Raw genomic sequence first — 27680 nt, 5'->3', positions numbered from 1 at the left:
AGTGCTGCAGGAAATTCTGCCGGATGCATGTCTTTTCCATTTCCTTCTGCTTTCTTTGTGTTGGAATTTTAGAGTTGGCGGATTTACGAGGACTACGACAGCTAGCTAGACAATCTGTCCAATCTGAGTTTTCTCTCACAAGACTATTTTGCAGCAGCTCTGTGCAGAGTTTAGCACCACCCATAATGATTCTTGCCATTAAACCAGAGCACATTTTCTTCCCATCCCCAATTGCCATGTGGAGTAGCCAGACCCTCCTTCAGAGCGCTTTGGAGGAGGGTCTGGTAAAACGAGACTATTTTAACATTGACCGAAAGCTCTGAGGTTGAAACTTTATAGTCGCTCTGCTGCCTCACTCCATAAATTAATGGTCCCCATTTCGGCCTGTGCTCCCCAACTCCCTTACTGTACTCCTTCCTCAACGTCAAGCCCGTCAACTTCTCTGTCAAACGGCTCAACAGGCTGACTCGTGATCGCCCTGATGAATGAGCAAACGAGGAGAGTAGTCGTGAGTCTTGCACTCAAGCTAGTAAAGGTTCATTGCCCTGCTACGCCCCCGCCGAGTCGTCCAATCACCTCCAGAGTTTGATACATCATTTCCCCTGTGATTTGTGGCCAGATTGAGGTCGAAGGAGACAAAGGAAATTTTCTGTCCTCTTGAAAACAGATGGATGTTGCAGCGCTGCAGACTGAGCTGAGAGTTGTTTCTTTTTTTTCCTCCCGAATAACCCTCTTGCTTAAGAAGGGATTGGTTTCATGCTCCATAATGGACTCGTAATGACCAGCTATTACAGCACATTTTCAAAAAATGGGATGACAGAACAGACTGACTGTCCTTTCAGGAAAGTGATGTCAAGTATTTTGTAAAATGCTTTAAGCATATTGAGCATTTCATATTTGTCCTCCTGTTCTTTTTTATTCAAGATAAAAGGTAAAAGTCCTCTGTTTGTGATCAAAGCTGGAGGGTAATACCATGGAATGATAGCGTGATGTAACATACATGCAATCGATAAAATTGGGACCTAACCCTAACCCCCCCCCCCACACACACATGTTTGATCTTGTCTCTGAGAAGCGAAGCCTCCTGTGCCTCCCATGGGACGTTTGATGTTGCAGATCAGAGCGTGTGGTGGTGCCGGCACTTTGGCTGTGGGGCTTCACCATTACAGTGTGCCATATCCAATCTTCTCACTATCAAATAACTTCAAAGAATCTGTGAAACACCACCTTCCTAAAAATCTGGACTTTCCCACCGGTGTTGTCTGTTAGATTAGTAGCACGTTATTGAAGTTTCCTGGGAGGAAAAATAAATAAAAAATGTCTCAGATTGTGCTGAAATCTATCATCACCTCAGGCTGCGAGATGTTGTAGCACACCACAGATTTTTTTCATCTCTGTCAGATTCTTTCTCTCTTCTGTGCATTGAGCTTTCCAGCTCTGCCCTGCCAATAGCTTCTCCTCTGTGAGACCTTTCCTTGTCCTCCATCTCTTATACATTATTCTACACTCTCATCTCTTTCTGCCAAGCCATAATACCTCTTACTATCAGACCATCCTGTTGCTGTTTGCCGTGTATAAAAAATGACGCCTCGTTTGTTACTTTATTGTTAGAGATGCTGAAGTAGAGTGCAGTATTTGTGCACAGTGGACGAGGTCCCTAATTTTCTGACTTTGATAAAACTAGACTAAGAGTCTATTGCCATGCTAGTTGCTCTGTGAGGTTTTAGTTTGAGCTAAATACTCAGCATGGTAACAAGCTCACAGTGTTGATGCTAACATGCTGATGTTCAGCAGGTATAATCTAACCATATTCACCATCTGTTAGCATGCTAACAATTAAGTAATTAAGCTGATGGGAATTAGCTTTGCAGATATTTGGTCATAAACCAAATCTTTTAAAACGTTTGACCTTATAATGGCGCTAAATTAACCTTTAAACACTGTTCGTTGCTATCCCCTTAATGCTCTTCTTGGTCTAATTTGACCGTACAACTTTAACTGCTGTGTGTGTGTTGTGTGTGTGTGTGTGTGTGTGTGTGTGTGTGTGTGTGTGTGTGGTGTGTGTGTGTGTGTGTGTGTGTGTGTGTGTGAGTGAGAGAGTCAGTTTACATATGTGTCCTACAAGCACAGGAAAGTTGTGAGATGTCTCTCATTTCCTGGATGAAAAGTAAACTCTTTCACATTCCTTTCCTATGGCGGTCGTTTTTGACTGTAAACCAAAAAAAGTGTGACATTCAAATAAAGTAGTCACAATGAATTGTATGTGTTCAAATGCCTTTTGTGAAGGAGACCGTAAGGTCTTGAGGCAAACTGCTGAAAAATGCCATATTTATGTTACAGGGAATGTGTAAATTGAACAGTGTTAGAAGGTTAAGAAAAATGGTCCAAGTCATGAGGATACATCAGCTGGGAACCATGCATGTCTGTATCATTTGAGTCAATCTATTAGAGCCCGAGCAAAATTAATACAAATATTATATTTAAATATCCAATATTCTGAAATATCGGCCAATATACTGTATATTTCAAAAAACAAATCCAGAAACGTGTAACATAACATACACAGATTTCACTAACATTAGTTATTTGTAGTTATTTGTGAGTCACTAAAATAAACTACAAAATAATGCAGTTAATGCAGTTTATTTGCAGTTTGTTTTATTGTCACAACAGAACAGAGGAATATCCAAATATATTAAAGTTCTGATAAATAAAATGTATAAAAATACAAACGTAAGATATGAAACTTAAATGATTAAACACAAGTGTTGCCAACAGGGACATTGTATAGTGCCCTCTGGTGGACAAACTATGCAACACCAACACTCATGACATGGTTGAAGGGTGTTTTGTCCGTTTTTTATTAGTATAAAAGTATTAGTATTATAAGTATTCATTTTCATCTCAACAGGTCAGAAGATCCCCAAAGTCAGTTGAATTTTTCTTCTTGGGACCTTGACTATTTGTGAAGAACTTCATTCTAATCAATCCTTTAGTTGTCAGTAGGTTTCACTCTGAATCACAAACGTCAACCTGCTTGTGGCAGTAGATGAAAAGTCAGAGGAACACCAAAGTCACTGGGATTTATCCCCTGGGGAACATTAATGTCTGTACACAATTTCAAGGCAATCCATCCAATAGTTGCTGCTGAGATATTTCAGTCTAAACATCACAAAAAGTAACGACAACTTTGCAACCGTGTACAAGCTTGGCTTTTGATGGGTCAATCTTATAATAGTGAAAAGTGGAAATTGCGTGTGTTAATGAGTAAATATTAAGTGTAAATCTCTGAAAATTGACTATTAATTAGTACTTTAGAGAGACATTGTAATACTCAATTCATCTTAAGTAAGGGGAAGAGGATACTGTGAGTCATCAAAAAACATAATGATTGAATGTAATTTTTTCTCCTTTTTACTGTATATGTTTTTCAGCTACCTAACTACTTTTACCTATCTTTGTTTTTTTCTGGTCAGACAACATAAAGTAATTCCAGTACAATGCACTTTTTGGAATCTTTATTTATCTGTAGGAGATTTTACTGAGAAGGATGCTCTTTTTTGCAATTTCACTTTGTAGCACAACATGTCAGTCAAAGTGCTTCTTGTTGCCATGGTGAGATATCTGGCCACTTGATGTGCATTCGCACAGCTAAAACGAAACAATTAAATGTTGCCATTTGGATGCTGGTTTGCCGTGTTTTGGAATGATAGACACGTTAGCCAAACAGAGAACCAAAATAGTGCAGGCAAACTGTCACAGACCAAGCAGTAAAGCAATGAGGAAAAACAATATAAACCAAGAACTTAATGTCTAGGCCTACACAAGAGGTCAACACAACATAACTTAACCCAAAAATAGCAACAACCAAACAAGATATGAACTCAAACTGACCTCCTTGAATGAGACAAAAGGGAACATATATACCGACTTGGCCAAATCAAATTACACACACACAGGGGAACTAATACAAATGAACCCAACCCAAACCTAAATCCCCCTCCAGCAGCCAATGGTACGGCCCAATTGGCAGGCCCTAGTATTTAACAGTCCTTCACCCTTGGCCATGCCTTTTCTGCACTGGGAAGGACCTTACTACCAGCATGGTAACAAAGACAGAAAATGATTACTATAACAAAAAAGTGTTCAATGTAGAAGAGAGTGTACTCCATTTAAACGATGTAAAGCTAAAGGAAATAAATGTTGATTGTGAGTTAACCGAACAGCGTAATGTTTGTATTGATGCCTGAATTGTTTGGGGTGTGGCTGACTGCATAATATATTACTGTGTGTACAAAATAGCATGGGGTGAAATTGTGTACCACATTACTATTGCTGGCTGTTTTAACCTGTGTGGCCTAGGCCATCACACATACCAATAGAAATAACATTGACTCTTCTTCAGCTTTAAGGTTCTGATAATGCAACATCACCTGTAAGGGATCTGCCCGAGCAATTATACAGTAAATTATACTGAAACATTATTTTGCAGCATTTCTCCGACTTGTAATACATTCTCTCTCTCTTTTCTCCACACAGAGGAAGTCGTTGATTGCCACCGGTCTAATCATGGCGGTGTCGCTCTTTGTTGTTGTGGTATACTACTCGGAGAAGCCCTACTTCCTCCTGCAGCCAGTATTGGGTCAGACGATGAACAGCCACCAGATGTTCTCCAAGCAACCCTATGAGGCCTTCAAGCCTCACCCAGGCTATGTTAGCATTCCCAAACAGGAGGTGAGGGGAAACAAATAGATAAAACACATAATCACTGACCAGCAGGCACAATGAGAAACAGTTACTTCCTTTTATTAAAACTTCTCTTTTTAAAAAGCTGTGTAGAGATAGTTCACTAGACTTGATATGAGCTGCTATTCAGTCTCACCACTCTGGTTAGCATCTTGGTACCTTTCTTGCTGCTTATGCTAATAGTGTCGGTTACAGTACGTAACAGCAGAACATAGTTCTGCTACGTGCAGAGATAAGTTAGAGTGAATTCATTTTGCAAAATATACTGTACATCGACCCAGGTTACTTCAGATTGTAGTTTATGGCAAATTATGGATGTTTTTCATTTAGCTACACTAATTGATTGGTTGTCATCAAATGATAAAAAGCACAATACAAACAGCTAAAAACTTTAGATTACATACATTGGAGAAGCCAATTAAAGATGACAAATTATGAAAATGGACAAAGAGGTATATCAGTAATCAAGGCAAACAATGATAAACTTCCAGTTGCAAGATGCAATATGACTAAAAGCTGACTGAAAGATGTTTACTTACATCACAAGCTGGATTCTTAAGTTTTCAGCTTCAATATAGTTTGAAATTAATTTACTTTACCAGTTAGAAAAAACATACATCTTTTATCATGCAGTCATATTCTAAAACCCTCAGTTAAAATTAACCTGCCATCACTCAGCTTCACCTCCATAATGAAGGTGTTTTCAAATTTACTTATACAGACACAGCACTGTATTAGCACTTAGGATTTTCTTAATTCATTATATCAGGTTCTCTGTGATGGATCTAAAAATGCATATTTGATGTCTTTTGTGTGCATTATTTCTTTGTAATTCCAAACACTCATGTCCGTAATTCTATTCTTCTGTCTTCAAACAGCTGCGTTGTATATTCCCCGTACCATTTATGGAAATTGAAATATCAAAGCCTTTTAATTCCCACCACATGAAAATGTAAAAACCAAGCTGTGTGTTTGTTGTTTGGTGAGGCAGCCGGGGAAAAATGGAAATTGTGCCAATACGCTGGATATTGGGTTGTCATGCAGGAAAATTGTATGTTTTTTTTTCTTGCATGCAATGTTTGCTTCTGACAGGGAATAAGGTTTGTGCTTTCCATTTGGGTTGCAATACATCTCGATTTGGAGTTGCGATGGATGCGTGGGTCTTAATGAGTAGTGGATAGCTTATATTCAGTAGGCTGATATTGGTAGATTAATGCAGAGCATCACCTTCTGCCTCCAGAGAGCTTCATCTGCACAACATTGGCCCAGAGGCAATCACATCGTACACCAATCACTACTTCTGCACCTCCTTGTGCCTCCAGACAACTCTTCTTAAATCACTGCCCTCTCCCCATGGAGATTTATGCAAATCATAGGCAAGACTGGCAGCTTCTGCAGAATTAGGCCTCTATTTGGCTCAAATTCCCCCACCAGGGAGTTCTTTATAGCGTATCAGAAGGGGCAGTGATTGGCCTGAACATGAATGTCAAAAGTGTTATGCACTCTCCAGCATTTCTGACAAAGAATGGACAGAATAGTGGAGGTCTGGTCAAGGTGATAGTCTTGTGCCGGGTGTCGTGAGCGATTACGTCCGGAGTGAAAGCCTGCTGTGTGAGCTGTCAGCCTCTGTTAAGCACACAGCAACACCTTAAGAAGCAGTAATATTTCTCCCGGACACTAAGGCAATCTTACATGATCCACAGTGAGGTGTCACTTGAGGTGTTATAAACCTCTTGCAAGCATGTATAATGCATAACCTGGTAGCATGGGAATGGTCTGGCTTATTTTCCTCATTTGATTGAGTCTGCCTCCAGGTGTGATAAATTGTTCCCGCTCTGCTTTTCAGGAGAAATAGAAAACATTTGTCTTGTGGCACTTTACATGCATGCCCCTGAGTCTATTACAGATGGAGACAGAAACTCAATACTTTCATTTAGAGCTGATTCTTTTTTATTTATTTTTTAATTCAGACCCCTGTAAATGTACACAATGGGCACTGTGGCGGGAAAGTGCTTCTAATTTTAATTTCTTTGTGGATCATTTTAATGAGAATTCTTCTGGTTTGGGAATGTCAAATGTTTTCCAGATATAATCCAAAGTGAACAAACAGAATGTTGAACTGATGATGTAGCTAGTTGATACAGTATTGATGGACAGGCTGACCTAAAAGTAATTTTTTTTCTTTTCTCATTTGTTTTCGGAGATGGTGTTTTACTCAACAAGTACTCCAAACAATATAACCATATAGGTTGTTTATTCCTACCCTCTAATAAGACCCATAGGGCATTTTGTAAATTAAAGTCCCTAGAGGAAGCATGAAATACAATCCACAGGAGAGCTTTCTGTCCTCATACCTAGACTTTATGGTTACAGTTTGAGACACTTTGTTAACATTGTGAAATGGTTGCAGTTTGGTTAGGTTTAGGCACAAAACCCACACGCCGACCTGTCAATTTAGGACACAGGCTTAGTACTGCGTATTCATAGAACTGTCTACATAAAAATAGCTGTGTGAATTGTTTTAGTACTGGTGTTGGGTTTCACTTTATCAAGGTTAATTGGAACATTTGGTTGCCTAAAATGTGTTGTTTGCCGTTATGCCAACCGGATGAATGGCGGCAGTACCCGGAGGTCCATGTTTACCTGTCAGAAAAGCTCCACTGGATGACTCGCTTCAGTTAGACTGCAACTTTCCCCCTTAAAGCGACATTGCAACCATAAACACTACTTTGGCCGCATCATCCCAGCTCTGCCCTCTCGTCAAAATTGGTCACATCCGGTAGCAAAAAATCAAGATGGCGACGCCGGTATTGCCAAACTCGAGGCTTCAAAACGGCAATACGCAAAACAATGGGTGATGTCACAGATAAGAGATAATAGACTTTATTAATCCCTGTGCAACAGCAGCACAAAAGAAAAAAATGTACATGCATCAGAATAACACAAATGCATGTTAAGTAGACAGATGGTTTGTTCATTATTTTTATAGTCTGATTGTACAAATGACAAATATATGAATATATGTAAGTATGTACCCCAAGAGGATCATTTGGCAGACAGCTTTAGCTAGTCAATGAAATTTTAAGTGCCAAGGCGGCGTCTTACACTGGGACTTGGCACATTAATGTAATCATTTTTGCGTATTAATTAATCATGTTTAGAGCAATTTAATGAATGTCAAGGGTAAGTTCACACCCCAGTGATATAATTTAATGACCAAGTTCCAAGCATTAAGCCTGCTTTTTTACTTTAAATAACCTACTTTATTTTTGACACACTCGTGACTTCAAATCTGAGGCTTTTAGTAGATTTTGTACTTATAAGTGGATGCCAAAATTATTAGGATTATAAAAGCGCTCTCAGTTTGTGGTTACCTCATGGCACACAAAACGGTATCATCATGAACTAGAAACTGAAAGATGACACTGCTAAGAGGATGACAAGGCCAGAACATTTCGAATTACAGGACGTAATGTTCAGAGATTTGTTGGAGCTATATTCCAGTTTTATATTCTAAATAAAAATGTTATAATAGGGTTTTAGTTGTTAGATGATCTATTTATGTTATTGCATGTAAATGTGATTGTTTTCTCTTAATGAATTATATGCATCAAGTACAACCTGAGCCTTCACTGGGCAGCTCCACTGCAGCAGTTGTATGTTAAATGCCTTGCTCAGGGACTCCTCAGCGGCAGGTTACCGGTCATAAACCCATATGTCTTGCATGCAGTTAGGCAGCCAGTGATCCCCACAGAGTTCAGCCAATCTGTGTGCTGAGTAGCGTGACGGAGTTATGAGTTGAGCTAAGGGCAGCGGGTGATGATGGGCGAGCTGCTGACAGCTCAAGGCTGCGGTGATGTGTGTCTCAACCACCAAGTAAATGGAGAGCTACCATCCCAGGTCCAGAGATCATTTCTTAACCCATGACTGATACATACATAAGAGTAAAAAAGCAATGGCAGGTAGCTCTGAAGTAATTCACCTAAGAATTTATGAAAGAAACGCCAACACGTTTTTTAACTTTCTGAATAGTTGATCTTCTGTATACACAACAATGAGTTGTATGAGTGCGGATTAGCCAAGTAGTGGTAATGTATTTCACTGGGTTGTTTTCTGGGATTTTGTTTACACACTAAAACTCTGATTAAACGCGAACATGCAAGAGAGTTCCACAATCGTTGGCCAGAACGCAGCACAAATGCAATTTATATTCAAACCAGTGACATTACAGCTATTCTCCATTAGGCAAATGATCAAACAGGGCTTAGTCATGACACAATGCTTTTCCTTTAACTTTCTCTTGCATTCGTTCACTTAAGTTTAATCTCATCAAATCAAACCAAGTACATTTGCTTCAATTAGGTAAATCTCCCATTTTGGATTCAGAGAGCTTTCTTCCTCTGTTGGCAAAGCGTAGCTAAGAGCTATTATTGAAGATTCATTACAAATCCCCTCGCTCCAGTAAAGTATAAGATATATAAAAATTATACAGTAAGATAAATGACGCAACTCCCATGCCTTTCCTTTCTGCATTGCTGCAGTAAGACTCTGTTGTAACCTCTGAGGTCCCATATTCACTTAATTTAATCAATGTTAGTTCCGGGCACAGTGACATCCGTCTTAGGACATAAAAGAAAATTATATAGGGCTGTAAAATCTTGATATATTTTTATAAATAATTACCAAATTTATGTATTTTATATTCTCATCATACAAGGCCCTTGGCCAAACATTACTTTATTACAATATTATTATTGCATACATATAAAATATATCACAAACTGTAATATCATGAGATGAAAATTGAACTTTATGAGATGCAGTATATTTTAGAAGACAAATGGACTCGGCTTATCGGTCAATATTAAGAAAATAACTTAATTAAAAGACAAGAGCTAGAAATACTTGAAACATTTCTCCAGTTTATTTCACCAGGGATTCCTATCTTTTAATAAATTGCACAATAGGAGTCCATTTTCGAAGAGTATTTCACTTTTTCTTCAAATACTTCAAGTAAAAGATAAAGATCATTTCTGTCCTTGAACACATAATGATCATACAATTCTGCAGGACTAGAGTGATCATTTATAGCAATTGTTACCTTACCAGTAGCTAAGATTTCTGGTTTGAAATTCTACTTGTGTTCATTCTAGTAATTTCAAGGCCACCCCTGTCCCCTTGCCAACTTTTTTTGTCACATTTTTAGCCTCTAAATGAAATAGGATGTTATCTGTGTATATAATCAGAATAAAAAAGCCTTTTTCTTAAGCTATGTGGAAAACAAAGCACTGCAGCATTTTTCACTGTGATATATTTACTTTCTCTTTGGTCTCTGTTCTTATTATCTAGGTTTCGTGTGCCTCTATTGTGTGAGCTGAACCTCAGCCCTGCTGATTGTTGCCGTGGTTGTAGCTAGAACCTTTTAGATTGCTTATTGTCTCTTTAACCGTAGCTGTAGCCTACGGCAACAGACAGGTCTTGCATATTTCATTACTATTATAGTCAGCTTCTGACCTGAAAAACTTGGTCCTTGAATTGTGTATTGTTCAGGAATATTTGTGACTTGACTTTGTAAATTTGAGACTTGAAGTGGACTTCTATTGAATTGTCAAAAAGGATTTGAGACCTGGGCTCGTCTTGCTTGACTTGGACCTCAGACTTGACTTGGCCCTGTCTCAATCTGCTTGAGGCTTGACTTGGATTTTTTGCCGTTATTTTTAGAATTGACTTGAGAATTACCCTGACTACACTGTTACTCAACTCAGACTTGTCTTAACTTGACTTTAGTCTTGACTTAGACTGGTCATGATTGACTTTAACTTGAGACTTACCCTGACACTCTTGAAACGTAACTCAGACTTGCCTCTATTGACTCGAGACTTTACGTGGACCTAATCCAGCAATTCTAACATAATAAATCGTTGTAACAGACTTGCTTCCTCTCCTGCAGCATCTGAAGCTGCACTGTGAGCTCTGCAGCATCGTGTCCAGCTCTGGCCAGATGTTGGGCCAGGGTGCCGGCCCGCAAATTGACCGCTCTCAATGCATCTGGCGGATGAACAACGCTCCCACAAGGGGCTTCGAACATGACGTGGGCCAGCGGACCACGCTGAGAGTTGTCTCGCACACCAGCGTCCCCCTACTGCTGCAGAAGCCCCAGTACTTCTTCGGCCAGAGTAATGACACCGTGTACGTTGTGTGGGGGCCGCTACGAAACATGAGGAAGGATGGGAAGGGCATTGTGTACAACATGCTGCGACAGGCAGCTGAGAACTACCCTCATGCACGCATCTATGTCACCACAGAGGACAGGATGAAATACTGCGACATGGTCTTCAAGAATGAGACAGGCAAAGACAGGTGAGTCAGATCTTATTTATTTATTTTCTCCTGTTTTTGGCATCACAGTATTATGAAGCAGACCTCCAGTTTTTGACAGTTTTACAGCTCAATACTTTGAAATTCATTGTTCTGTTTACTGTTATTATATTGACAGTATCGATACTGATGGTGTGCTCAACGCTCTGTGCTTTCCCTGTTTTAAGTCCTCCCTTTCATGAGGCCTAATCAAAGTCAGTTACTTGGCTTTCCCGCTGAAGAGGCTCAACTGGAGGCGATTTTCATGCAAAAAGCTTTTATGGGGAGCCTCAGAAGCATGTGCATTCTGGGTTAAATGGCTAAATTCCAGTCTAGGGAAAATCCAGTTAATGAGGTAGCATGATTCTGGCAGTTTTCTAAACATCCTGGTTGCAGACGTACTTTTCTGACCGCACCTTGGTGCATTTTGAATAGCAAAAATGGTTAAAAAAAACAAAACATTCAAGCTACAGATCAGTAACCTGAAATGTTGCTAGATTTGGTAACAACTTAAGCTAAAATTGCACACTGGTATTTAAAAATAGACCCACCTAGTACTTTCTTTCTCTATTAAGTCCCTAGAGAGAATTGCAGGTTAATGACTACAAGAACCAGGCTCCGGGCTCGCTATTGTTTAGGACAAACCTCATTTCTCAGACTAGCCTCTGCTCATTTCCACCGAGCTCTACACTTGTGCCTCTCCCGCATATCATCCAGACCTCTCTTAACTTCTTAAGAGGATTAACATGTTCGGTAATAGGCATAGCATCCAGTCCATTCCAGCTCCATTGTCTTGACTTCTATTCAGGGTGGCAGGGTTAACACAGAATTTCATGTACAGCGTCTGTGTTCAGCCTGGCTCAGCTGTTTTGAAGGCCCACAAAGCGCAGATAGAGATGTAGGATTAGGGAGGTATGCTCGGGGAAAGGAATCTCATTACAGGACAAACTGCTCCTGGGTGGGATGCAGCACTTCAATCATTACTGATTGGTAACAGAGAAAGAAACTCGAGGTGTAAACAATGAACCACATCTAATGAATATGTGATTAGCTCTGAGAGGTTTCTCTATATGTCTGCTTCCCTGCATCTCAGTCTTGTTTCTTTGTCTAAAACTTGGCTACACATATTCCAGTATTGAGAGGTAATTAGTGTTCATGGTAATGACTTTTAAATCAGACTAGACAGCATTAACTAAGTATGTTTTAAGTAATAAGAGAGAGAGAGAAGGGAATGACTATTATTCTGTTGAGCTTATACACTATGGTGTTACTCCAAATGCAAAGTACAGCTCTTTATGTTGCTTACATGCAAACTAGTTTTCTTAAAGGCCACAGCAATATAACACTCTCAAAAATCCCAAAAATATACTGTTGATATATTTTCTCTACTTATGCATGCAAACTACATTTATAAAATGTCTCAAAGTTCACAACAAAATAACACTCTTACTCTTACTCCACTCTTACTGGAGCTTGTCTGTCTTTATCCTGTCATTTGTCTTTGCGCTTCACTGGTTTACTGTCACAGCTTGCTGCACGGTGTGGGGGATAATCATCAGCTTTTGCGGAGATGGCACAGGGATCGAACACAACTCTAATTATCCAGATTGCCGAGAGGCGCCGCCTCAGCTTTGACTTGCTGATCTGGCGTAATGCAGTGCTGGCTGACTGATTTGCCAGTCGACCAAATAACCATCTCTCAGCCTGTAATTATAAACAATATGTAAAGAATCTGTCAGGAAGCGTAGTCCTTTTTTGACAGAGGTGAGGAAGTTAAACTTAAGGAGACTCTGCAGTGGAGGGGTTACAATGATCTAAACCGGGCCGGAGCAGCCTGAGGTAACTCCATGACCAGGACTAGCTGACTTCAAATCAGGAGCAGATCAAAAAGGCAAATGAGACAAAGTGTCAAAAAAGGAACTAATGAACGGCCACTAGCTGTGTCCCAATGCCAAAGTACATATTAATTGTAAGCATTATTTGAGTATGTACTGCGTTTACACTGGACAAGTGAAGAAATGAAATATACTCAAATTATACTCAACATGATTGCTGTGGCAAATTTGATACTATACACTAAAATTCTCACATTTTCACAGCGGATATTTTGACTTGTCATAGTAGGAAAAGCACAGATGGCCACATTAACCTTTCTTTTTCTTTTTAAAGTGTCCCGGTAAGACATGGCATGAAGTGTGATAATGAACCAGCATGCACAATACCAGGACCCTGAACCTAAATGAATTTCAGCCATTATTAATTTAATGATTGACTCCTGTGCTTTTCCTACTGTGACAAGTCAAAACATGTACTGTGAAAAAGGCCTGTTATAGTGTATGTATGATACACTAATTTCTGTTGTATAAACTGGACTGTTTGCAGCTAGTTTGCAAACGTGTTTTTTACCTTTTTTTTTCAACTAGAAGTGAGAGGATACATCCGTATCTTTGGATTAACTTTGCGGAAACATGTGTTTTGTGTTCATTGTAACTGACATTTGTTGGCCCATTTGCTGTATCATTTTCCAAAAAAAAGCAGTGACGTATATTTACAAATAACCCATAAAAAGGTGTATATACTACGGTATACATAAGTGTGTAATACAGAATTGGAATTGAGTGAGCCCTCTAAATAACAGTGTTTCTTTTAGAACGTACAGCGATAGCTATAGGAATCATGTTCTAAACTCTGTACCATCCAGTTATTGAACACACAACAGATGCAACATAATTACATACACAAGATTCTGTGGTTGAAAATTGTCTTCTTGCTGGCAGGGAAGCTGTGTTTATGTATTTTCAAACAGACAGCTGAGTCATCAACCTCTCTAAGGCACATCACCACATTGATGTCCAGGGACATTTTTTGCTCCTTGTCCTACTCTCTTGCTCCATTTAAAATGCAAAAAAACATCTGACAGAAATAAAGTTCATCAAACAGGAGACAATGGGGAAAAAAAGACAACAAAAGTCTGACCACATCCCTGGATGTGAATGTATTTGACAGCAGCTTAACACATGATTCATGTGATTGCGCACTGCGGCTGGAAGTTGCACGGGCTGAAGCTATCCATTATCAGCACTACCGCCTGAGCTGCAGTCGGTGGCTGTCGGACCGTATCGGCGCGGCCCTGTTAGCGGCGGTAGATAACAGACCTTACGACGACACAGGACTTAAATCACAGTGTCACTTTACAGCACTGCCACCTGGGCCTGTGTGACCTGGGTCTCTGCTTCCCAGCCAGCTGGCCCTTTATAGCATGCGTATGTACTTAGGTCTGTGTGGGTGTTTTCACATTTGTGACACTGTGCGTCTGTGTCTGATAGTGTGGGCAGTTTAATTTATCCCTGTGTGTACCTATTCATTCCAGTGTTTTTTTTCCCCCATTCCACAGAATCAGGTTTATTCAGTATTACATTTATTTAACTTTGTTACAAGTCAAGGGAACATTTGTACTTATTGAAAACATGTGTTTTCTTTTATAAATGTTTTTTTTGTGCATTTATACGATAAGTCAGTCACACTGAATTTGTGGTGGCAGTAGCTCAGTCCGTGGTGTTGGTCCTCATTTATGTTGTAGAACACAAGATCCAAATAATACAGAGACTTGCTCAATTAAACAGCACTGTCTAGACTCCATAGGTGACCTTCAATGCCGAGAGTACAGGTGTTATTTTTAGATATAGCTCATTTACTTTTGTCTACTCCAGTATACATTTCGACCAATCGGTTGTCAACACATGCAACATGAAGTTATTATAACTCGTTTTTAATGTGCAAACTTTATGGTGTCACGTCCGTTGTGCAGTTAACCCCTGCTCTGTAACAGACATCTGAGATAAGGCATAGGCGTCATGCAGCTGTTCCACACTTTTAATCCTATACACAAACCCAACACCTGTCACCCCCGTCTCCTGTCATGTGCATCATCATGCAAAGCAGAGTGCAAGATATGAACGAAATGAGTATCCATTGATCAAAACGTTACTAGAAAGTGTGACTCGTCAAAAAACTCCACAGGCGACCTTTAAATTCAGGAGAACACAGGACCCATTTAGTTATAGCTCATTTAGTTCTGTCATTCTGATGTACATCCAGCATGAAATTAGATTATTTGTTGTAACGTACAATACTTTATGGTGTCACATTTGGCTTGAAATTAAATCCTGTTAAGATGTCGGAAATAAGACCACAAATGACATTAAAATCTGTAAATTTACAAATTTTGTGATGACGTTTGGTTTCTTGCTGTGGTTGACAGATAAGAGCAGGCAGACAAGGATGTAAAGCAATTGTTACATGAATATTCTTTAACTCAAGTACAATGAAATGGATAAAATTGAGGGAATGTGACCAATTTTCTAATTTGCGCAATAAAAGTCTAATAGAGGAAATCATTTTCAATGCTGGTCCAGAATCAGTGACAACAAACTGGAAGTCAGAAAACTGGCACAAACACAAATGAGGGCTTGCTGATGCCTCGGGTTAAATTAATCTAAAGCAAGAACCAAACGTGAATGTTTCATCTGTAATTCATCATGAGGGGTGAGTCAGTCTAATCGTGGATTAACTTAATAATAACAGATGTTCCACTCTCATAGGCTTCCAAATATGTGGTGAATTTCATTTAAATCTGTTTTTTATTAGCATGAATGTCACTGCTGTGTAATCATGCTCCATAATCTGTCGTCTACTTCATATGAGTGTGAGCACCCCTGGCAGTAAGCGCATGTTCATTCTAAAATAGTTTAAAATTAAACGCCATCAGCTCAACAGCCTCTCTGTGTTATGATGGTCTGAGAGATTGGGTTCAATATTTGTGAATGTGAACAGCTCTTTGCCAAAGTCATGTGTTGCAGATCTGAAAAGCCTGCAGAAACTCCATAAAATGGAATTGGGAAAGACATATGAGGGGAAAGAACCCAAAGGGTTTTCTTGGGATGAAAAAGCATTTTCTGGTTTAAAACAAACAATGGATCCCTATGGAATTAAAGATCACTTATATTTAAACACTCAAACCAAACAAACATGCATGTATCCCAAAGGTCGTCTGTTCATTGTGGCATTGTAGTTTTGGCTTTGGCTCTAAAGTTTGTGTATATTAAGGACAACTAATGCAGTGCCCTTTTACAATTGCCTGTTAAATAGATGATTGCTTTTTACTAGTTTACATATTCAGATTTTACAAATATGATGCTGTGCTACAGATTAAACTAATAAAATGCTGCTTACGTGTTAAAGCATCAGTAATAACATTCCAGTAACATGCTATACTCACAATATAACGGTCTGAAACGGACCATTCTGCTTAACAATTGTTTACTTTAATTTCTTTAAGTTTTGCTGTAAATACTTGTGTACTTTAAGTAAAATCTTGAATGAAAGATTTTTTTCTTGTAACAGAATTTAAATAGAGCTGTATTGCTACTTTTGCTAAAGTAACAGGAGACATTCTTCCACCCAGGGTGGGAAATTAGCACCCACCGCCGGCCAATAGCGGGTACTTTTTTCAATGGCAAGGGGAGTGGTTTTCAGCGCTATTCCGTGACATTTGTTTAAATAATGTAGCAACATATCCCCGGTGTTAGGAGGCCTGCCGCAGAGCCAGCAGTAGCAAACTATTGATGGCGAAGTAAAGAAAAATAGAAGGTACTTTTTTGAATAAGAATAAGTGGTGAAGGGAAAACTAGGGAATGGTTAGTCTACTAGGGTAGAGCAATGCCCCCCAAATTGGCAGTTGATCAGACACACGTTAAAATGCCCTCTGTAAATATAGACAGTATTACATCCTGCCGCTGGTAGGGCAGCACATTACAACTTGACCTACTTTCACTAAACTATGGTGTCATAAAGTCTAGACTCAATCAGATCTCCGTGATCTGCATAACGACAGTACAATGGAACGTTTGCCTTTAACAGAGCAACAGTAGTAACCTAATATACCATCATTACTGAGATTAAACTACATTGTGTTATATTTGCACTGAATAACTCATTGCATAAACAGAAACCTAACTCTTGCAGCACACATGAACAGATGCGCAATATTAGTTAAAAATAGAACCCTTGTGTGTTAGCTTACTGTTGCTAACGTACATTCATAAATCCTACATAACATTGTCATCAGACTTACCCAGCCAAGTAACCATTGAGATCTATTCTTTGCGGCTAGCCTGCTCCAGAGCATTGGTGGGGATACACATAGCAATACACTGGTAAGAGCTAATTACATTTAACTATATCTAGCTAATTTAAATAGTTTACATTACTTTATAGTGTGAACAGTTAAGTTAATATTGTATGTGGTGCTTTCTTTTGCGGGGTGTTCTTTTGCATGGTGTTCCAAATGTTCCACCTAAACCAGTTCCTTCCGAGAACATTTTTCAGTCCCACCGTCGCTCTGGCCAGAGCTTAGCCCCGTCCAAAACTATTGTGATTCATTTAAAGAAATGCAGACAACCCAGAGCGTTTTTCTTCTATCCAGAAATGTATATGTTGAGGGGCCAGACCTTACTCCGCAGTGCTGTGGACATAGGTCTTGCATTGCAAGACTAATTCTTTTTTTAACTCTTTACAGTTTAGTTTTAAACCCATTTCTTAGAACGGAGAAAAAATATATGTAATCATTTATATCCCCAACATTTTATTTGGGTTTTATTGCAACACTAAACTATAGAATATAATGACAAAGTAAATATATATATATATATATATATATATATATATATATATATATATATATATATATATATATATATAAAATAAATGTATAATTACCATGACCCTGTCACATCTCTTCACTTTGTGAACAGAAAGCACTGAACTTAGTTGATGCAATCTGCATCCTGATGCGTTCAAGAGCAACCTCTGGCTTCAATGTCAAACGACTCTCCGCCAGTGCACAGACTTTTGTTTACAGGGTGCGTGGTACGTGACTGTATCTATAATTGCTTTGAGTATTGGATGTCAAGAGAAGAAGAAAACTGTAGGAGATTGAAACACAATGTTTGCAACATTACTACAGAACTGTAATTTCATGCTTATCACGAAGTGCCGTTTAAAGAGAAAAGGGAGCGAGGGGATTCTTTTGTTTTCTCCACATGCAGCCGTGATTCCCGCTGTATGCGGCTCTAAAAATCTGCACTGAGCGTGTTGCTCCATCCAAAACAAGAATTTGTCACTGAGCAAGCGTGTAATGACATTACATATCTGTGTTGAAAGCTTGTAATTGCTGTGAAATTATCTTATTAAATGAAGCCACTGGAAACCCTGAAACACAAATATCCCGGCGTGCTGGGAGGCTGTTCATCAGGTCAATTCAGAACAAGGAAGTTGTCATCCCAAAGAAAGAGGGGCTCAGCGACTTGTTAGCGTCTGTGTTCTTGGATCCAATCTGATAGAGAAATGAGGCGGTTGGGGGAATGAAGAAAACTGTTAGCTAAAGGCAAAGTGCAGTCTTCCTTAAAGTCTATTTGCATTTGTGTCCTGATGATGAAATGGTACTCGGAGGATGTTAGAAAAACTATTAGCAGTGGAGGGAAATTTAGCCACTGATATTCCATTTGGATCGTCAAAAGGCAAAAATCATTTGATCCTTAGGAGTGTTTGTTCAGTCTTTTGTGTATTCTGTATAAACATTTTAAAACAGAGTTGTTTCCAATGTAATACTTGTTATTTAAAAAAAGCCATTGTATAAGTAACACTCCACGCTCCATGTAGATGTTCTCTTACCCATTTTTATGGCCCCTCTATTTAAATTTAAACTTTATCTTCTAAACAATCTACACAAAAGTATACCTGAACACTACACCTATGTAATTGTTGTAACACAAGACCATCTGCATTAATATGCTTGCTGCTACAACAGCCTCCAAACGCCTGGAAGGATTAACCACTAGATATTGTTTTCCCTCATTCAGTTACATGAGCGTCAGTGAGGCTACACACTGATGTTGGTCGAAATGTGGGGTTTTCCTAGCATGCATCCCAACACTCGCTTAAACATAATTGGTCAATACTACTCAGACTACAAACGGAAATCAGAATGCTTCAGATACCAAAATCCTGTCCTGTTACCTTCAGATCCTGCATTCACATGCAGATATGTTTGTTGTGGTGGTATGATTGGGTGAAACCTGACAGTGGGTTACTACAGCAGGACTACGGTCAGCCTGTTGCGTTAAGTATAGTCTATATTCGCAAGGTTCCACTTCTGGGATTTCTCCGCTGCAGTCGGAAATTCCATCAGATATCACTCTTTTTAGCCGGATATCCGTTTCCTTCCGTTTTGTTTGTGTTGGATTTTTAAACTGATTGTTTTATGAGGACCATGGTTAACTGCTCCTCAGATCTTCAGAGTAAATCCAGACAGCTAGCTACACTGTCTCTAAATCTGTCCAATTTGAGTTTTCTAAACTACTAAAACTACTTTTGAACGTACATGTTCCACCAAAACATGTTCCTTACCGAGGCTAATTTGCAGCGGCGCTCACTGCGGCTTTTCCCGGTGTTTAGCACCACCTAAGGCCCACTTAGGCCTGAAAAGCCAGTCAACTTATTCCACAACTGAGAAACATTTCTTGACGCACTCTTTATGCATGAGGGCATTGTCGTGTTGAATTTATGTGAACAGTCGTGTCCACGTACTATTTGCCACGTTGTTTTTAGCCCTTCTTCCCACGTCCCATATCTTTTGTTTTTGTGTTCTGAAATGAATTGGTAGTAAAACAGTTATTGATGTTTGTGCTCATATTGCATGACCTTTTGTCACACAGGATGACACCATTGGTCACATGTTCATTTAGATAGCTGTCTCTGGTATATTTGAATAGTCTCTTTTTTTGCGATTGAAGCTAACAAAATCACATCAGCCTCACGTGATCCGGTTATACTACCAGTTGGGCAGTAACGCGGGTAGACCTGGTGGTTACCCTGCGGCCAGAAAAGCGGTAAGTACATTATCTGTTCTGCTTTGTTGCACCTGATTGAATAACCTCCGCTGGGTGAAATCTCCCAGACACACACCTGCATCACTAGTCATGTAGCCCAGCTCCATCTAATAAGCCTTATTAGATAAAATGCATCTGTGGCCTCAGAAAAATAACACTCTAAAGAGATAAATTGGCCTCATAACACAGGTCTGAATGGTGTCTGTTACCTAGATATTTTCTTGCATATTTATGCTTTTTATAGGATTTATATTTGTCCATTAAAGGTCTTATATTGTCTTTAAAAGGCATAAGTGGTTAAGATGAAACTTCATTGGCCCCTTTTAGGAAATTATATAAATCTAGCTGCAGCAGAAAAAATTAATACCAACAGACAAAAAATGGATTGAAGAACAGTTGAAACAAGAGACGATATACAGTACCCTAAATCAGATTTTTTAAAAAAACAACTCAAAAATAGAAAAAAACTACACATTTAACTGCAACAATTACAGAATCTTTAGTCTCTCTCTACATGTCTAATGGATCTTCTAACACCTTTTGACTTGAACAGGCTTTCCTCTTATGTTTAGGCCGACGGAAGACATATTTCTTTATGCTTGTTATAATGCGGAATCTTAAACGTAAGAACTGCAAAATACGCTAAAACATAAAATGTAAGTTGTGCAGCATAATTTGAGACAACACTCACTATGTGATGTCAAGTCATGCACTTACTGGTGCAAGCACGACAAAGATTGATCTCCTATGAGTGTGTTAACAAAGAATGAGTGCGTTCTTCTTTTTTTCATTTTTCTATTCATCACACCCCCAACTGGCACCGTCAGACACCGCCCACCAAGAGCCTGGTTCTGTCCGAGGTTTCTTCCTAAAAGGAGTTTTTTGTCGCCACTGTCACACTGCTTGCTCTTGGGGAATTACTAGAATTGTTGGGGCTTTGCAAATTATAGTGTGGTTTAGACCTACTCTATCTGTAAAGTGTCTTGAGATAACTCTTATGAATTGATACTATAAATAAAGTGAATTGAAACTGCAGCTAAAATGCTCCGTGCAGGATCCGCTCTAATGCAATCTGACTTTCTGTTATCTTTAGCTTTAAATTTGATGTAAACTAGTTACTTCAGATTTTAGTTGTACAACTCTCTATGAATAGGGAAGTAATCACCTCTTGGCAGCAATATTAAAATTTGATTGTAAAGTTGTCAAGCCCTCATCTCCCCAAACAGAGCATCGCCTGTTGTTGAGTTTCTCAGCAGTTGACAAATAATAATTCAGCAGTTTGCTTTTCCTGACAAACACCAGCTTTTGGGGTCCTTTTCAATCAGCTAATGCAGTGCATTACTGCTTCACACTTTGTTTTCTATTCATAAACACATTGACACACAAATCATAGTAATCCCAGTGAGAGACTTCCAGTTTGCTTTCTGGTCAGCTTTCTATGCAGCTACACATATTTAGAGGCTTTCAAGTCTCAGTAATGTTGATGCATGACTTACTTAAATGTGTTCCATATTATACTCTGCATTTAGTGGTGCAACTTGGTGTTCATTTTTCAGTATTGACTGTAAAGTAGAGATAACCTCTCCGAAATGTTACTCCAGGTACAGAATGTCAATGCTACAGTTTTGCTTTTAATTCAATATTCATTTTGTTACAGAATGAGGGTAGTTTTTCTAAAAGGCAACTAAATTCACATATGCTAAACTTAGTTTATTGCTTCCATGAGCTGTGTTGCAGCTACTGCTGCTCAACTGCTGACCCTGTTGATTAGTAGCATCTAGTCTGGCATTGCCAGACATTCCTCCACGGCGCTGCGGAGGAGGGTCTGGCTTGCCCACATGGCATTCTGGGATGGGAGAAAATTGTGCTCTGTTTAATTGGCATTTCTTTAAACCAATCACAATCGTCTTGGGTGGTGCTAAGCTCTGACGGGGCCACGGTGCCACTGGAAAATAGCCTCGGGAAGGAACTTGTTTTGGTGAAACGTATACCGGTACCTTCAAAGATTGTTTTAGTCGTGCAACAGAAAACACAGATTTTACAGTTTAGCTAGCTTTCTCATTTTACCTTGGAGAGATCTGAAGAGTAGTTAACCATAGTCCTCATGAATCTGAGTTGACACAACACAAAAAGCGGAAGGTAACGGACATCCGGCCGAAAAGAGTAACATCCGTTGGAGTTTCCTGATCCCAGAAGTGGAACGTCGTGGATATAGACTAGTGAGCGGCCAAATCAGCAGCTTAACTACTTTGTTGCTTTTAAAGCACGGCATCCACCTGTTCCTTTCAACTCATGCAGTATTTTTGCCTCTCGTCTCATTAATAAAAAAAACAACAGACAAGCAGATAGTGTTGTATTCAGATCTATGTATCTATCCTGTATACTCAGTATAGAAAGTAAATGTGGCATTGTGTAAATGTGTCAAATTAGTGAACATATTACATGTTAAAAGAAGGAAAATCACTTCATTATTCCGTCTGTCACACCTTTCTGATTTGTATGCAGCATCGTTTACCATCTTCATAATGTGGTGTGATGAACATGAAAATGTAAAATCACAGCAGCGTGTCGCTGTAAGCCTCCTGTAAAAACCAGGAGCGTTGCTGCATTGTCGGAGCGAGAGGCTTTTGCATATTAGGGTCATAACACATTTCTTTGCGAGCAGCCATAAATCTTTTACTGTAAGAGAGGGGACCCGGTGTGGTTTAAGAGCAGCTTGAACAGTCAGGGAAAGCTTTATAGTATCCTGATCATTGGACTTTTTGTTGGATTACTCCCTATTGTGAAGCTGTCAAGGTGTGAGTGAGACACCTGCTCTAAATTATTCAACATTACAAGTGAGATTGATTATTGAGCTTTAGATCAATAATAATCAGTAGTTTTGTGTGTAATTCTGGATCTTAGGTCTTAGTGTTGATCTTTGTCCCTGAAGAAATCTCTTAAATTGGTCCTCTGTTTTGCTAATCCTTGGTGGTTGTTTTTTTTACTCCCCTGGTCTTGGACAGGCATCCCATTAACATGTTGAATAGGCTGCAGACCTTTTAGAGACTGCTGTTACTAAAGTTTTTGTTTTGTTTTTGGTCGTAAAAGTGTTTTTCTTACCAATCCTATTTAAAATCCTGCTCATCTCTTTAGAGCCAGTGTTGTTGGGGAGGAAAACATGATGCTCACACCAGGGGTTGACTCTTTTGATTCTCTTTGAGGGCAAAGACTTTAAGGTGTTATGTTGTAAAGCCTGTTCCTTATGTTACCGACTAAAATTGGTTAAGATAAACCTCTCAACCTGCACAAGGCTTTCCTTTCCAAATTACTATACTCACTTTGAATAAAACATAAATCGGACCCTTCTTGTTTTAGCAAAACAAATCCTGTTTGCTCCTGTGAAGTGTGTTAAATTATTGTCTTTTGGCATGGAAAATGATGGGATTCTTTTACTGGAGGCTGTTTGTCAGCTCTTTGATACGTGAGGCTAATAGACTTATAAAACATAAAGTCTAGGTTTCTTATCAAGGTATTCTGTGAACAGCAGAAAATTGTTGACTCATTTTACCATACCAAAGTAAAAACCATAACACATTTCCACCATATACAGTACATTAGTTTATCTTCAAGTTTGAATTTGAACTGCAACTAACAATTATTTCTGATTCATTTGTCCATTGTTTCTTTATTTAGAAACTAGTAAAAAAATGCCTATCATTTTTTAAAGCCCATGTTAACTAGCATTTAGCTCATAGCACTGTCTCTCCGCACAGCCTCAAAGAGCCGCTTGCATGGCTGTAGACATTTAGTCTAAAAAAAATTATCTAAGTGATTAATCGTCATTATAAAACAAATGATTCAATTATCGGTGCACTGGCAAAAAAGGCTTTTCCATGTTAAAGTAAACGTTTCTAAATACGATGAATGCCTGTTTGTGTGAACCTAAAATAATGCTTTATTTTGGCTCTTGAAATGCATCATTTCACTCTATACAGTTCATGCTGCTTTTAAAGCCACTTTATTGTACAATAAATTGTATTGTCACTAAGCAACAGTTTTGATACCTTTCAGTCGGGTTTCCGACCACACCACAGCACTGAAACGGCTCTTGTCAAAGTCTTTAATGACATCCACCTTAACACAGATAGTGGCAAAATTTCAATCTTAGTATTACTTGATCTCAGTGCTGCATTTGACACGGTCGACCATGACATATTACTAGACCGATTGGAAAACTGGGTAGTACTTTCTGGCTTAGTACTAAACTGGTTTGAATCCTACCTAAAGAATAGGGATTACTTTGTGTCAATAGGTAATTATACATCTGAGCGTACAATATGACATGCGGAGTTCCGCAAGGCTCCATTCTGGGGCCTCTTCTGTTTAACATCTACATGCTTCCACTGGCTCAGATTATGGAGAAAAACAAAATAAGTTACCATAGTTATGCGGATGACACACAAATTTACATAACCTTATCGCCAGGGGACTATAGTCAAATACAAAAACTGACTAACTGCATCAAACAAATTAACGACTGGATGTGCCAGAACTTTCTGAAATTAAATGAAGGAAAAACTGAGGTAGTTGTTTTTGGAAAAAAAGAGGAACGATTAAAAGTCTGCGCTCAGCTTCAAACAACAATGTTAAAAACAACAGACAAAGCCAGAAATCTGGGTGTAGTCATGGACTCAGACCTGAACTTTAACAGCCACATTAAGACAATTACAAAGTCAGCCTACTATCACCTAAAGAACATATCAAGGGTTAAAGGACTTATGTGTCAACAGGACTTGGAAAAACTGGTCCATGCTTTCATCTTCAGTAGACTTGACTACTGTAACGGGGTCTTTACAGGTCTCCCTAAAAAATCAATCAGACAGCTGCAGCTGATTCAGAACGCTGCTGCTCGAGTCCTCACTAAGACCAAGAGACTGGATCACATCACTCCAGTTCTGAAGTCTTTACACTGGCTTCCTGTGTCTCAAAGAATTGATTTCAAGTACTCTTGCTAGTTTATAAATCCCTTAACGGTTTAGGTCCAAAATACATTTCTGATCTGCTACTACACTATGACCCCCCCAGACCTCTCAGGTCATCTGGGACAGGTCTACTTTCTGTCCCCAGAGTCAGAACTAAACAGGGTGAAGCAGCTTTCAGTTTCTATGCTCCTCATATCTGGAATAAACTCCCAGAAACCTGTAGATCCGCTGCTACTCTCAGTTCTTTTAAATCAAGGCTGAAGACCTTTCTTTTGATGCTGCCTTTCTTTAAATTAATGCTCATTCTTTCTTATGCTACACTGTAACTTTTATTCTTGTGTTTTATGTGTCCTAATGTTTCTATTTTGTTTTTAACTGTCTATTCATGTGTCTTATTGATTTTTAATGCTTATGACTTTAACTGTTTGTACTTGTGTTTTATCTGTTTTAATGATTTTGTGTAAAGCACTTTGAATTGCCCTGTTGCTGAAATGTGCTATACAAATAAAGCTGCCTTGCCTTACAAGGCAAGAATAGAAAAAGCAACAACAGTACATACTGCCCAGTACTGGAGATGCACACTGCCTTGGACACATGCTGCTCATTTCAATTCAACCCAGATAAATGATCAAGCATTTGTGAGCTTTACAATAAAAAAAATGCCAATAGTTAAACAGTATGAAGTACTTTATTCTCGGTTTGGTGCAGCAGGAGGGTCTTTTTGAAATTCTTAACCCCCCCCCCAAAAAAACATAAATTAAAATGGGTTGGAGGACAGTGGGAAGGTTGCTGCTGGTTGACAGGTGGCCTGTTTCCATGACACCACCAGCATATACTCATTACCAGCCCATGAGTCTTCCTAGTGGGAGATTGCATACATGACTTTTGCTACATACTGAAGCTGTTTGGTGTCTGAGACACTTTCTCTTTATAGTTCTAATATTAGAGGCTTTTTAAATAATCAGGCAGTGTGGTGAATACTCCTTCTATTCCACTGCTGCAGAAATACTTGGAATGGATTTAGATTTTTAGCCTTGCTTGCGGCGTGGCTCTTTGGACGGCAGTCGGTCTATCGGTGGATATTTTGGTACAGACATGTTCCCTGTTTAATGAATCTTTATTACTTTGATACTCTGACTTTTCCTGTTGTGTAACCAAGAGGTTAATATTCGTGATTTTAAGTGAACTAGGTCTCGACAACAATTGAATGGATAGACATCATTAATGTTGCCCCGTTCATGTTGCTCCATGCTTTTATCTCCAGTAGACTTGACTACTGCAACGATGTCTTTACATCTATTCCTAAAAAGTCTATTAAACAGCTGCAGTTGATTCAGAACGCTGCTGCACAAGTCCTTACCAACACCAAGAAAGTAGATCACAAAACTCCAGTTCTCTGTGCAAGGTCATCAAGGACAGGTGTGCTTGCCATCCCCAGAGTCGGAACCAAAAAAAACAAACTTCCAGTAAACTGTAGGTTGGCACCTAATCTCGGCTCTTTCAAATCAAAGCTGAAGACCTTTCTTTTTAACACTGCCTTTTTGTTAATTCGTTGCACTCCATTGTGAATTTACTCTTGTGTTTGATGTACTTTTAATTGTTTTAAATTTTGTATTTTTAATTAACCACTTTGAATTTGTTTTCAATTTGTATACATTTTTTACTGTTTTTTTTATTATGTAAAGCACTTTGAATTGCATTGCTGCTGAACTCTGCTATACAAATAAAGTTCCGTGCTTTGCTCAGAGGATATAAATAAATGTCATCATGCTAAAAGGCTGAGATGGTGAACATGGTAAAACATGAGACCTGCTAAACCTTGGCATGTTAGTCTAGTCTCTAGGCTCGTTCGAGATGAACTGCGCCTCGCCTGTAAAGTGGACGAGAGCAGGCGGCAGCAGCGGGGGGCGGTCAAGTGACAGGAAGTGATGAAAACACTGTGGTGCGATTCCGATTTAATAAAATATTATCAGACCCTCATACCAGCTGGTACCCAGTCTCCAGTTGTTTTAGTTATGACAGAGTAGCTGGCAAAGTGCTCTACATGCGATCTGTTGCTGATTTTAATGAACAACACACTGGAGATGATACGTGATCTGATCAGATTTAGTCTCTTTGACTTCTAAACTTAACTATCAGTCACACAACATGTGTTCTGGACAGAATAAGTCTTTAAATCAGACAAATAGCAATTAAAATCCCTCCGATTCAAAAACAGTAAAAAGTTTATATAAAACGTCATCATGTTGTAAACCAATCAGGTGTTAAATCAGCTGAGAAGCCGGCGTTTCCCAGCATGCTCTGGGTCCGCCTGGCTCTTGCAGTCGGTGAAAAGCAACTGCGCCGCCTGCGTCTCAGAACTGCGGCCGCCTTGCTCTCGTGAGATTTCCGTTGCCCACGTCTGCATGACGTCACGAGCAAGTCGGGATCAAGTCGGACACAAATCTAACCGGCATGCAACGGGCGCCGATCGCCGGAGATCGATTCTGCGCAGACCTGGCTCATCTCGAACGAGCCTACTGTGAGCATGGTAGTATGGAGCTCAAAGTACTTCTTTGCCAAAGTACAGCCTCACATGCCGCTAGCATGGCTGTACTTACTATTTTACTTCATTTATTTATTGAGGTGTTGCAGTGTGTGGGTGGTCCTCATGCCAGGAAACCTT

General features: G+C 39.3%; 1 protein-coding gene across 1 annotated transcript in view; it reads left to right on the top strand.

Annotated features, from left to right (window-relative positions):
* The window catches only part of st6galnac3 (ST6 (alpha-N-acetyl-neuraminyl-2,3-beta-galactosyl-1,3)-N-acetylgalactosaminide alpha-2,6-sialyltransferase 3), an 84012-nt gene that overhangs the window by 33546 nt on the left and 22786 nt on the right, over positions 1–27680 (top strand). The window contains exons 2-3 of the mRNA XM_032530525.1: positions 4540–4734; positions 10697–11106. Of these exons, the coding sequence (XP_032386416.1) occupies positions 4540–4734; positions 10697–11106 (605 nt within the window). The remainder of the gene's footprint in view (positions 1–4539; positions 4735–10696; positions 11107–27680) is intronic.

This window comes from Etheostoma spectabile, chromosome 12 (genome assembly GCF_008692095.1).
Source record: "Etheostoma spectabile isolate EspeVRDwgs_2016 chromosome 12, UIUC_Espe_1.0, whole genome shotgun sequence".
Taxonomy (NCBI): Eukaryota; Metazoa; Chordata; class Actinopteri; order Perciformes; family Percidae; genus Etheostoma; species Etheostoma spectabile.
The sequence above is the reverse complement of the archived record's forward strand: the minus strand, read 5'-3'. Positions and strand labels throughout refer to the sequence as shown.